The sequence below is a fragment of the Panthera onca genome, chromosome B3 (genome assembly GCF_046562875.1).
Source record: "Panthera onca isolate mPanOnc1 chromosome B3, mPanOnc1 haplotype 2, whole genome shotgun sequence".
Lineage (NCBI taxonomy): Eukaryota > Metazoa > Chordata > Mammalia > Carnivora > Felidae > Panthera > Panthera onca.
In genome coordinates, this window is record NC_138344.1 from 3,501,958 (window position 1) to 3,515,603 (window position 13,646).

At 47.2% G+C, this 13,646-nt stretch overlaps 2 protein-coding genes across 5 annotated transcripts in view; one reads left to right on the forward strand and one right to left on the reverse strand.

The window, feature by feature from the left end:
- Positions 1 to 13,529, reverse strand: part of SH3GL3 (SH3 domain containing GRB2 like 3, endophilin A3) — a 133,877-nt gene extending 120,348 nt beyond the window's left edge. For 2 of the 4 annotated variants that reach the window (XM_078449080.1, XM_078449070.1), the window contains exon 1: positions 13,276 to 13,529. Coding sequence is in view for 1 of the 4 variants with exons in the window: in XM_078449070.1 (XP_078305196.1) it covers positions 13,276 to 13,320 (45 nt within the window). In the remaining 3 variants the exon portion in view is untranslated. The remainder of the gene's footprint in view (positions 1 to 13,275) is intronic. The other 2 variants (XM_078449079.1, XM_078449077.1) reach the window with 1 other exon arrangement.
- HOMER2 (homer scaffold protein 2) overlaps positions 1 to 13,646 on the forward strand; it is a 615,401-nt gene that overhangs the window by 40,445 nt on the left and 561,310 nt on the right. The window lies entirely within an intron of this gene.

Genomic DNA, 13,646 nt, shown 5'->3' on the forward strand with positions numbered 1-13,646 from the left:
TGCTAACTGTACATCATCACTCATGGCCCAGATGTCATTCCATCATATTGAGAAATTAGCCCTTAATGAGACACGATCGTGTGTTTTAGACTTGGAAAAAGCATTTGGTCTAAAGCTATCAATTTGAATAGTTGGGATCCAAGGATGGATAAAGTTCAAGGCTATTGGTTAACTTTTCTTTTTTTAACGTTTTATTTTTTGAGAGACAGAGACAGCGTGAGCAGGGCAAAGAGAGAGGGAGACAGAGAATGCAAAGCAGGCTCCAGGCTCTGAGCTGTCAGCAGAGAGCCCAGATGTGGGGCTCGAACTCACAAGCTGTGAGATCATGACCTGAGCCGAAGTCAGACGCTCAACCGGCTGAGCCACCCGGGTGCCCCAGTTGGTTAACTTTTTTAAAACAAATTTTATGAGTCACAAAACATGTATGAACCACTGTTCTGAGATACACGACTTTTACGTACGACACGCTAATGCTCAACGAGGACACCGAACAAGGGGTCTTATCTGCCTTAGAACATTCTAGAAACTACCTTTTCTCGCATCCTCTTCTCAAAATATTCCTAAGTAGGTCACTCCAAGCAAGGCACTTAGCTCCTCCTCATGTCTTGCCAGCGTTTGCACAGCTGCGTGAGGCTGCCCACTCTTTGCAGAGCCTGCCTTCTGCCACCCTGCCCACTCAGCACTGTCAAATCTGTCACGACCCGACAGCTCTCTGCCCTTGCACCTGATCATTCCACAGTCCCCACATTATGCCAGCCAAGCTCCTTTGGAGAGCCTGACACGACAGCACACGGGCAAATGCTGAGTTCAGCTCCATCCGATATGCCTTCCAACGAACTTTCCAGGAACATCCCCAGACAAAAAGCGAAGAGCTGCCTTGACAGAAACCACGTTTAGCTCCTAAGCAAGTCCCGGCAACGGCACGGGCAACTAGGAATCACCCCATCTCCTAGTCAAACGAGAAAAAAAGCCGACCTGTAGAGGAAACCTTCAAGCAATATACGCTGGTCTAAGACCTTTAAGGAAAAGTTGCCAACCGTTTGGCAATAGACCAAATTAATTCAACACACATGGTTTTCCTTTTGACCTGCATGGCTTTTTAAATTTTTAAATTGCCAAGATTTTAAAAGTAGGACATTTTATACAAAATCTGGATTCTTGGGGAGGCTGGGTGGCTCAGTCGGTTGAGCGTCCGACGGTCCGTGAGTTCGAGCCCCGCGTCGGGCTCTGTGCTGACGGCTCGGAGCCTGGAGCCTGCTTCGGATTCTGTGTCTCCCTCTCTCTCTCTCCGCCCCTCCCCTGCTCCCACTTTGTCTGTCTCTCTCTCAAAAATAAATAAATAAACATTGAAAAAATGTTTAGATAATAACCGTGCTATTCCAGCTCTACTCCAAACACACAGAAAGAACCAGGACCCTGCCAACATCCACACCAGTATAGGGTGGGTGGGAAGCCTCGACCTTTGCCAGGCTGTAATGAGGTGACCAAACCCTCACCCCATCCTTAACTGTGGGGTCATGCCAGATAAGACTGGGACGTTCATCTCCACCAGGGAGTAACAGCTCCCACTTTGCTCTCACCTTTGGCGTCAGTGGACTATGAAGGGAGCCTCGACTTCCCCAAGGGGTAATGAGGTGCCCCATCCCTCCCTGCTGGGAGACCCGTAGAGAGTTGGGACTTTCACCACCGTCCAGTGGTAATGAGGCCACCCACTCTCACGGCATTAGCTGAGGCCACTTGGGGAGCAGTCACAAGGCCCTTCTACCTGTCCCAGCCAGGAAGGTATCAGCGAGAGGCCCCGTGGGGAGCCAGAACTCTAACTCCTGCTCCACAGGAAGGAGGAGCCCTCACACTGAGTATCAAGAGTTTGAGTGGGGAACCAGGGTATCCACCCCCACTTGGAAGTACCAAGGCAGTGCCGCCATCTTCCCCTGCTGGAGCAGTGGAAAAGAAAGCCAGTAGCAACAGACAATTTAAATAAGCCTAGGCGCATAAGATAATACTTAAAATGCACAGGTTTCAATGTAAAAAATCACCATTGTGCCAAGAACCAATAAGATTTCAAACAGAGTAAGAAAGGACGATCGATAGATGTCACCACCAAGATGACAGAACAACCAAAATTATGTGAGAAAGGTATTAAAAGAGCCATTAAGCAATTAAGACAGTGCTTGAAACTAAAGAAAAAACAGAAAGTCTCAGCAAAGAAATTGAAAGTTCCAGCAGGGACGCCTGGGTGGCTCAGTCAGTTAAGTGTCCCGACTGGATTTCAGCTCAGGTCCTGGTCTCGAAGTTTGGTGAGTTCAAGCCCCAGGTCGGGCTCTGTGCCAGCAGCACGGAGTCTGCTTGAGATTCTCTCTCTCCCTCTCTATCTGCCCCTCCCCCCTCACGACATCTCTGTCTCTCTCAAAATAAATAGTTTTAGCAAAGTAACAGATAAAGAACAAAACAGAAATTGTAGAACTGAAAAACACAATAACTAAAATAAAACGATTCAACCCTCAACTCAACCACAGAGTGAGGGGAAAGACGATCAGTGACCTGTAAGGTAGAACAACAGAAATTACCCAATCTGAACAAAAGAGAGGAAATAAATGGGGGGGGGGGGGGAGGGAGGTAGAATAGAGCTCAGGGGCAGGTGTGGCTATCACAAAAGATCTAACATTCATGTCATCAGAATCCCAAAAGGAGAGAGGAAAGAGGGCAGAGCTGAAAACAAAACAAAACAAACAAAACACACACATACTAGAAGAAATAAGGGCTGAAAACTTCCAAATTTGGCAAAAGACATAAACCTACAGATTCAAGAAGCTAACCGAACCCCAAGCAGGATAAAGCAAAAGAAACCCACTCTAAGACACAACATGGTCAAACTTCTAAAAACCACAAGAGAAAGAATTCTAAAAGCATTGAGAAAGAAATGACACCTAATGTATAGAAGAAAAAAACATTCAAATTATAGATTTCTCATCAAAAATCACAGAGGTCAGAAGAAAGTGGCACAATTTTCAGTGCTGGACAAAAAAAGGAGCTGTCAACCAGGAATCCTATAACCAGAGTAATATTCTTCAGGAATGAAGGGGAAATCAAGACATCCTCAGATGAATAAACACTAAGAGAATTTGTTGCCAGCAGACCTAACCTAAAAGAATGGCTACAGGAATTTCTCGAAACAGAAAGGAAATGATCAAAGTAACCCTAGAACATCAAGGAGGAGGGAAGAACATAGTAAGCAAAAATATGAGTAATTAGAATAGGCTCCTCCTCTTGAGTTTTCTAAATTACAATTGACGATTAAAGCAATCACGGATGCTCATTACATCACAACAATTAAATCATAATCACAGGACACTGTGTATGTGCGTCCAAACATACACAGGAAATAGTCAACACAGAGGAAATATTTAACACAATTATATTACAAATGGAGGAGGATAATGGGACATAAAGGGAGCTAAGTCTACGTTTCATTAAAACTGGTAAAATGATGACACCAGGAGACTGTGATAAATTATGTAGATAGAATATGATACCAGGAGCAGCCACTGAAAACGCTATACAAAGAGATACACTCAAACACACTATAAAGTTGACTCTTGAACAACATGGGCTTGAACGGCAAGGGGTCTACTTACATGCAGATTTTTTTAAGGGTTGACGGCAAAAGCCACAGAACGTTTACTGAGAACTGTCCACCCCACTCTCCATGGGACCTAAACAAAGAGACTGAGCAGAGGTCGGTCCTGCTGCCCTAAGTGTAGGGGGACCTGGTGGAGGCCGTTAACAGCTCCCCCATGGATCTAGAACCGGGCATGGCTACAGGTCCCCTGGTGTGCTGAGGGGGTGACGGGGTCCAGAAGGTTCCCTGGCCTTCCTGCCACCAGAGTTCTGCACACACTTGGGCTCCAGGGCTGTACCGGGGAAGCCACACACCTCAGCCCCTCCCCATCAGGTGCAGACCCCTCCCACCAGCCATGTCACCTTCCCCAGGCTGGCACATTCACGCATGCCCGTGGCTGCCAGTGGCCACAAGCCAGTGGTACAACTCCAGGCAGATGGGACTCCTGTATTGTACCCCCAGCCCTATGATGCGGCCCAGGGGCCACCCAGGGCTGCAACTGCCTAGCTGAGGCCACTAAGCTATGAAAGACGAGCATCCTGGGATCATGCCTGTCCCCGCTACCACTGTGTACCTCTCTCCCCTACCTGTACACATTTTTTTTCAGTGAATAAAAATACAGTACTATAAACGTATTTTCTCTTCTTCATGATTTTCTTCATAACATTTTTTCTCTAGCTTATTTTATTTGTAAAACTACAGTGTATAATACATTTAACATACAAATTATACGTTAATCGACTTATGTTATTGGTAAGGTTTCTGGTAAACAGCAAGCTATCGGTAATTGAGTTTTAGGGGAGTCAAAACTTATATGCAGATTTTCAACTGTGAGGATACCCCTAACCCCAGCATTATTCAAGGGTCAACTGTATATAAATCAGAATGAAATTCTAAAAATCTTCAAGTAACACAAAGGAAGGCAGGGGGGAAAAGACAAGAAATAAAAGACAGAACAAACAAAAAAACAAAACAATTAAATGGTATCCTTTAGCCCTAACATATAAATAATTACATTAAATGTAAATGGTCTAAATACACCAATTAAAAGACAGACTGGAAGACTGGATTAAAAAGCATGGCCCTGGTTCAGAGTCTGTGTCTCCCACTCTCTCTGCCCCTCCCCTGCTGGTGCTCTGTCTCTCTCTCTCAAAAATAAATGAACATTTAAAAAAAAAAAAGCATGGCCTAATTATATGGTGTCTGCAAGAAACATTTCAAATATTGCAGTATAGGCAGGTTGAAAGTAAAAGGATGGAAAAAATGTATATCATGCAAACATTAATCAAAAGAAAGCAGAAATGGCTACATTAATATCAGATAAAAGAAACTTCAGGGCAAAGAATATTACCAGAGACAGAGAGGGACATTTTATAGCGACAATCAATTTAAAAGGGTAAATCCACCCAGAAGGCACAGCAACCCTAAATGTGTACATATCAAATAGTGGAGATGCAAATTATACAAAGCACAAACCAATGGCAGTGAAAGAGGAAAAAGACAAATCTACACTTCTGTGCAAGAAGACTTCTCTCAACAATTAGTAGAACTTGAAAGAAAATCAATAAGGATATAGAAGAATTCAACACTATTGACCAAGGGGATCTAATCAATATTTAGAAAACTCCACCCAACAAGAGCAGATACGTGTCGTTTTCAAGTGCCCACAGAACATACACTAAGAGGGACCATATCCTGGGCCAGAAAATAAACCTCAACAAATTTTTAACAGTTGAAATCCCAGAGTGCATTCTCTAATGACAATGGAATCAAACTAGGAATCAATAACAGGCCTGTAACAGGAAAATGCCAAGCACTTAGGAACTAAAAAGCACGATTCTAAATAACCAACGGGTTGAAGGGAAGGTCTCAAGGGAAATCAAAAAATATACTGAACTGGGGCGCCTGGATGGCTCAGTCAGCTAAGCATCCATCTCCTGATTTCAGCTCCAGTCATGATCTCATGGTTCCCGAGTTCCAGCCCCGCGTTAGGCTCTGTGCTGACAGCTCAGAGACTGGAACCTGCTTCAGATTCTGTGTCTCCCTCTCTCTCTTCCCCTCCCCTGCTCATGCTCGCTCTCGCTCTCTCTCTCTCTCTCTCTCAAAAATAAACATTAAAATACGAGAACACAGACTCTCCGCACATAAAACTGATAACCTAAATAAAACAGACCAACTGCTTGAAAAACACAAACTAATAAAACCCCCAAACGAGAAATTTCTAATCCCAGATGGTTTCACTAGAAAATTCTACTAAATGTCTAAAAAAACATTAACACCGATTCTACACAGTCTCCTCTAGACAACAGAACAGGAGAGAATACTTCCCAATTCAGTAACTTTATTAAGCCAGTGCCTGAAACAAAACTACACAGACAGGGGCTCCCGGCTGGCTCAGTACAGCATGCAATTCTTGATCTCATGGTCATGGGTTCAAGTCCCCCCTTGGGCATAGGGCCTACTTAATTAAAAAAATATATATATATGTACACAGTACCAAAAAATACCAAAATACCAATATCCCTCATGAATACAGACCCAAAAATTCCATGACAAAATATGAGCAAACAAATTCTTGTATTCCTCTAAATTTATTCTATGTATGAAAAAGAAATATACACAATGACCAGGTGCATTTTATTCCAAGGATGCAGAGTTGGTTCAGTTTTCAAAAGTCAATTAATGTAATCCAGATTACAGAATTATGCTGACATAAAACCCAATCCCAAAAGGTTACAGACCACATGGCTGCATTTACTTCACCTCCAAAATGACGAAATTTAAAGTAAGGAGAAGAAATTAATGGTTGCCGGGGATTAAGAGGAGTGAGATGAGGAGGGAAGTGGGTTTGGCCATCATCTTCAAAGTGACAGATCTGTTCTGTAGCCTGACTGTATCAGGGTAAGTAGCTTGCTTATAATCTGTACTATAGTTTTGCAAAATGTCACCTAGGGAGGAAACAAACCTGTAAAGGTACAGGGGCGTTATTTCTCATGACTGCTTATAAACATGTAACCATCTCAAAATAAAAAGTTTAAAAATAAACGGGATTATAATGAAAACCAATAATACTGAATACAACTGTCAAAACATTAAAATATTTGTAATGCGTGTTTTTAAAAAAAACAACAACAAACCCAGGTGATGTGATAGGAAAGGTATATTACCTATTTGAATCAGGTGGTCAGGGAAGAATCATGTGATGAGGCAGACCGGTAATCTGTGCTGTGATCTCAGTGACAAGAAGATGCCTTGCAAAGACAAAAGGAAAGGCATGCCAGGTTGAGGAAACAGCTACCCCACAGAAGCACCAAGATCAGAAGAACCTCAGCGCATTAAGGGAACGGAGAGGTCAGTGCGTCTGAGCGTCGGCAGGAGAGGGAAGCGGGAGGCCAAGTGATGTGTGCGGCTTCACAGGCCAGAGGAGGAAGCCTGGGTTTTATTCTAAATGCAACTGGAAGCTGCCGAAGGACTAAAGATTTGCAAGAAGCAGAACGATATGGTGTGAGACACCATTTAAAAAGAGCGTCCTGACCACGGTGGGTAGGATTGCAGCCGGTAGGAATAAAGGTCTGGGCGCTGGGCGGGAGGCTCCAGTGGGGAAGGCTGGAGGCCATGGCCAGGGCCAGGACCAGGAGGAGAGAGTGGCAGCGGAGATCCGAGAAAGATGAATGGACTAGGGTATATTCTGAACACAGAACCAAGAGAAAGGACTTTCTGATGAACTTCCTTTCCAAGGGGGGAAAGAAAAAATAATCAAAGAGGACTCTCAGTTTCCCTTTTGTTCTACTTGAGCAGCTGAGCACACAGGCACTGGCGTGGTTTACTGAGAGAGAGACCGCCAGCAGAACAAGTTGGGGTGGAGAAAATTAAGGGTTCAAGTGTGGACATCTTAAGCTCGACAGCCTTTTAAATATGCAAGGAGGGGGAGGTGATGTAGGTGGTGAGACGTGTGAGTTTGCCAGGAGTCTGTATTCAGAAGGAGCATCCGGACGAGAATGCAATTTACAGAGTGATCGGCATATAGATTGCCTGTACATCCGAGGGGCTGGATAAGACACGTTGGCAGAGTGGAGGCTGAGGAAAAGGAGAGGTGCCCCAGCCAGAGCCCTGTCCAGAGGGGGATGAGAATAGCAGTGGAGACTGGAAGATGAGGCCAGAGGAAAATCATCCAGCCGGGAGCAACAACAGCTTCTGCCAGGGATGAATGCTCTGAGCAGGCAAAGAGAGCATCAGCGGTCGAGAAAGATTTACCCAGGGCCAGGGGGCAAGGCGTTACCATCTGATGGACTAGAAAGAAAGCCGGAAGGAACAACACCGGGCCCGGGAAGGTCACTGCCGCTGGTGCGGTGATAAAAACACGTGGGGAAGACCCTGGGAATTGCACGGGAAGGCAAGTTTCACAGAAGTAGAATGGTTAGAATTGCAATAATACCTCCCTAATCCCATCCCCAGTGCTTCCCCCAGACCCTTGCCCCAACTCAACACTTTCCTGGGTTTCTACTGAAAAATAAAATCCAACTGTCCATGTTTTGTTGATGTAGAATCTCCAGGATACATTTGTCTATTATTTAGCCAAATGGAGTAGTGTTTATTTACCAGCAGTTTTATTTCCTGGGTAAAGTATGCCAAGGGGCGCCTGGGTGGCTCAGTCGGTTGAGCACCCAGCTTCGGCTCAGGTCATGATCTCACGGTTCGTGAGTTCAAGCCCACATCAGGCTCTGTGCTGACAGCTCGGAGCCTGGAGCCTGCTTCGGATTCTGTGTCTCCCTCTCTCTCTGTCCCTCCCCTGCTCATGCTCTGTCTCAAAAATAAATAAAAACATTTAAAAAAAATAAAAAATAAAGTATGCCAATAACAGTTCCCCCAAATACACAAGATCCGCCCCCCCCCCCCACCAAAACACACACACTTAACTTGGGGAAATGTAATTTACATTCAATTTGTTTATAAAGCTGAAAAAGTAATCTGAAAAAAACAGCCAAAATAGACCCCTGCTTGCAAGTGCCTTTTTTTTTTTAATTTTTTTTTTTTTTTTTTTTTTTTTTTTAGCGTTTATTTATTTTTGAGACAGAGAGAGACTAAGCATGAACGGGGGAGGGTCAGAGAGAGGGAGACACAGAATCTGAAACAGGCTCCAGGCTCTGAGCTGTCAGCACAGAGCCCGACGCGGGGCTCAAACTCATGGACCTCAAGATCATGACCTGGGCCGAAGCTGGCTGCTTAACCAACTGAGCCACCCAGGCGCCCCGCAAGTGCCTTTTTAAACCAAATTCCAAGTCATATCCTAAATTACGTTTATTTTAGAGGAAAAAAAGTCACCAGAGGTAAGAAATGTTTGGATTATATTGTCTAAAAAAATCAACATCAATTTGGCTTGGACATCTATTCTAGCACCCTGCCTTAAAAAAAAAAAAAAAAAACTGCAAAAATTTATAGATGAATTTATCAAGCAGTCTATGTGGAAAGGAGCAAGAATGTTTTAGCTCAATATATTTTCTGATGCATCTAAGAGAAAAAAATAAATCATTATGGATTTTGTAAAGTGCATTTTTATCTTTCTCTCTAACGAGACAGTGAAACAAGAGACATTCATTGCCTCCCTGGAGATTCTCATAATTTACAAAGACTATCCTTCTCTGAAGGGTGTACCCATAAATGGCCAGTATGTGCAGTCAGTTGTCAAGCGAAAACTGTCTAGGCCCCTTACGACTGCTCATCATTTTTCTGGTTAATGCATTAAAAGAGAAAGGCGGGAGTTACCCCCAAAACACTGTGTTGCATCCCACACATTCCCTCTTGTTGATGGGTCACAGGACAAAGGTTAAAGGGCACCACCACACAAGGGCAAGAAGAAATAAATTCACCACCATCCAGGGTCATCACTATAAGGTTAATCTGAGGAGAGAAGAAGCAAAAGAGGAAAGATAAACTGCTCTCTAGGGGGCATCTGGGTGGCTCAGCTGGTTAAGCGTCCAACTTGGGCTCAGGTCATGATCTCATGATCCGGAGTTCAAGCCCCGCATCCGGCTCTGTGCTGACAGCTCAGAGTCTGGAGCCTGCTTCAGATTCTGTGTCTCCCTTTCTCTCTGCCCCTCCCCACCAAATTAAATAAACATTAAAAAAAAAACTGCTCTCTAGACTTTCCTTGCATGAGGAACAAGTCTTCTGAAGTCCAGAAACAGAAGGAATACGGCTATTCGCACAGTGTCTGGGCCAGAGGAAGTACAGGTGAGGCCTGAGCATCCTGCACCAACAATAACCACTGTCAGGAAAACTACCATGAAATAAACATAATTGATACAAGTCGATCAGTGGTAACACTAATGCAAGGACTCTAAGTTGCATTTTTATTAATCAGGCACCATGCTTAATAAGAAACCATAAGGCCATCTCTAAGCAATTTCTATTTTTCTCTAATAACTCAGTCTATACCCCTACCAGTAGAAGGGCAAATTAAAAAATCCTTCCAAGAGGAAAAATGTATTTAATTCTGAACTAGGGACACTTGGGTTCTAAGTCCCAAGTGCTGAAGAAAACAATTAACGACATTTTGTGATCAACTCGACTTGAACTCTTGCCATTTATTTCTCCTTCTTCCCTGTTGGTCTCCATGTGTTGCCAAAATGATGCATAATCCCTGGGGTTTACAGTTCTTAATTCTCTGTAAAATAAGGGGAATTTTTCTCCCCCCGAGAGAGGTGAGGCACCGAGAAGGAAGGATCAGTTCATCAGGAGGCTATATGTTATTTTACCTTGCCTATTGTTGAGTAAAATCATCTCCATTCACCACGGTCCTTCTTCTCTTACTTGTAAAATATCCACTTTATCATCTTTCTCTAACATACTTTAAGTGAATTAAGAATTTCATAACTGGGAGGTATTTATTGAGATGCAATTCACATACCATACACGTCACTCGTTGGAAGTATGCAATTGCATGGTTTTTGGAATAGTCACAGAGCTGTGCAAGCAAAACTACCATCAATTTTAGAAAAGAGACATAGCTTCCAAATCCTCTAATCCGAGGTACAGACAAAACGAAGGTTTAGATGGGTTAAGTCACGTTCCCAAGGTCACAGAGCTGGTCAGTGGCAGAGTCAGGCCTGGATCCCTGGGAATTATCAAGCCACTGACATCATCTGGGACTCCTTTCCCCTGCCCTGGGAATGTTCTACATGAATTAAAACCTGCTGTTACGATGCTGCCTGAGATGAATGTCTGGCATGTTTTAATGTCGTGCTCCGTCTTATATTAAACCCAGTGTAATTTCTCCACGAAATCTGTCCCATTGCAAGATTTCTTAGAAAGACTTCTAGAACAGCTAAAAATGTATCTACTGGGCACTCTGACCACAAAATGTGGTTTTTATAAAGCACACAGAGAATCTGTGATGCCTTTCTTTTCAGATAAATGCACAAAAGATCTCAGCTCATGCCAAAAAAAAAAAAAAAGCCTAAATTAGACCCACTCTCATTTTATTAATGGACTGCTTACAGGGGGTTAAACTAAACAACCTCATGGCTAGCATGACATTTCTCCAATGCCAATAACTTGCTAAGATTTCAACCATTCACTCTGGCTGGTGGTCAGAAACCAACTTGAGGGACACCTGAGCAGCTCAGTCAGTTTAAGCGTCCGACTCTTGATTTCGGCTCAGGTCATGATCTCATGGTTGGTGAGATCGAGCCCTGCATCAGGCTCTGCACTGACAGCGCAGAGCCTGCTTGGAATGCTCTCTCTCCCTCTCTGCTCCTCCCTCCCTCCCTCTCTCTTGCTTTCAAAATAAATAAATAAACTTAAAAAAAAAAAAACAAACCCAAAACCAACTTGAATCATCCTAGGGCTTATGTCTCCATCATCTCTGAGATGCGCTCCTATGAAGTTCATACCAAAGAAATGAAAATCTTCAAAAAAGGAGGCCAGTTCCTTGCCAGAGCTAAGGAAGACAGTGAAAGAGGCACAGCCAGAGACTACTCTGGCCCTGGTCTGCCCACAGGGGCACCCAGCCTTCCCGCTGCCTAGGCTGAGAGCTTGCTTCAGCTCTTAGCTCACAGCAGCACCTGTTGAAAGCTCCTGCCTTTAAAGGCACCCCCCCACCCCCGCCGATTTCCAAGACATTCTTCTCCCTCCTGCCTTCCACCAGCTCTTTCCTTCCTGTGCTCCTCCACCCCAAAAGTTTCCTTTATTCAATAAATATTTATTGAGTGGCCTCTGTTAAACATTGTCCCTAAATGTGGCTGCTCCCTAGAATCTATAGTTAGCTCATCCTGCACTGACTTTCTTGTACTTACATGTTTCCATGTTCATTTAGGGCTTACATCCCCAAAAGTCTAGTTCCAATCTTGGCTTCATGCCCTGAGCCCCAGATCAGGACATGCACTTGCCCCCAGGCCAGTGACATCTCAACGTCACACAGACCCCTCAAAGGGCCCATGGCCAGCGAGGAATACACCATCTCCCCAGTCACCCAGCTGACCCCTCCCCTAGGGCTCCTTATCCCCCTGAACAGCACCACTGTTCACCCAGTGTCCCCGACCAGAATTAGCGCATCGCCCAGTTTCTTCATGGGAGGGGTGTGAGGGGACAGCAGTGCCCTCAGCCTGGGACCGAGGCTAGAAGGAGAGAACGCTCTAATTTCAGCTGCTTGTCAATCTGTGGGAGGAGCAGGATGAGATCTCCTCATAAATGTGGGTCGTGAATGAAATGTGTCTACCTTGGTGCTTGCCAAACTGGGGGCCCGGAGGGGACGGAGGGACAGAGCAACAGACCCAGGGCTGCAGGTGGGGGACAGGTTCTACGATCTGAGCTCTCTCGGGGCCGGAGGGGACCGCAATCTTGGAATTCAAATGTGCTTGTCAACACACACACACACACGCACGCACACACAGCAATTTCGTGCCTCCCCGCCAACCCCCACCGCTTGTTTTCTTGTTTCCCTGTCTCCTCGGCTCAGAGCGCCCTTCCCCCTCCCCTCCCACACCCACCCCCAACCACAATTCCTGCTCGTGCTTAATTCGCAAACCACGCGTCTCCTCCTCCGGGAAGCTTTCCCGGACGCCCCCGCCGCGCTGTCTGCCGAGCTCTGCGCGCGGAGGTGCGTCTCACGCTGTTTGTTTACGCGCCTGCCCGCGTCTCCGCGCCAGACCGCCGCTCTCCGGGGGCAGGAGCCGGGCGGGCGCCGCCAGGACGGCGCGCGGGCGAGGCACCGCCATGGGGAGCCCCGGAGCGCGGCGCGGTCCGCCGGGGTCCACCTCCAGGAGCGCGCGGGGCCCAGCATCGCCGGACCCACCGCGAGGCTGCAGGACGCACCCCGGGGGACTCCCAACCTCCAGGTAGGCGACCGGCGGCGCCCGGGCGCCCCGGCCCAGCGCGGGTCGGGGCGGGGTGGGGGGGGGGGGGGGGAAGCCGGCGCCGAGCGCAGCGCGCAGGCCTCCGGACGCCTCCTCTCCCGCGCGCGAGCCCCTTCGGCCCGCCACCTCTGCCCCCGGTCCCCGGAAGCCCTCCGAGTGACAGCCGGGGGGCCGCGGGGGGCGGCGGCGGGGGGGAGCAGGCGGCCCCCCCTGCACGTCCGCGCCCCCAACAGAAGCCCCGAAGCCTCGGGGGACCGCAGCCCCGGGTTCCCCCCGCTCCCGCCCTCCCCCGTGCCTCCCTACCTGGCTGGCTTTGTGGAACTGCTTCTTCAGCCCCGCCACCGACATCGCGACTGCGCCCGGCCGGGGCCGGAGCCGGGGGTGGGGGCGGTCTCCGGGCTCGTCCGGTCAGCGCGGCCGCGACGCGCTGAGGGAGCGGGCGCCGGGGCCGGTCCCCGCGCGGCTGGGCTCCGCCGGGCCCGCCTCCCACGGCCAGGGCCACGGCCACCGCCGCTGTCACACTCGCACACACGCGCGCACGCAGATGGCAACACGGCGTTCCAAAGCCCCTGCGCAGCCCATTGGCCGAGCCGAGGCGGTATGCAAATGAGGCCGCCGGGGCCGCCCACGCCTCATTGTTGCGTGGAGACCCGGGGGCCGAGCCACCGGGAAGC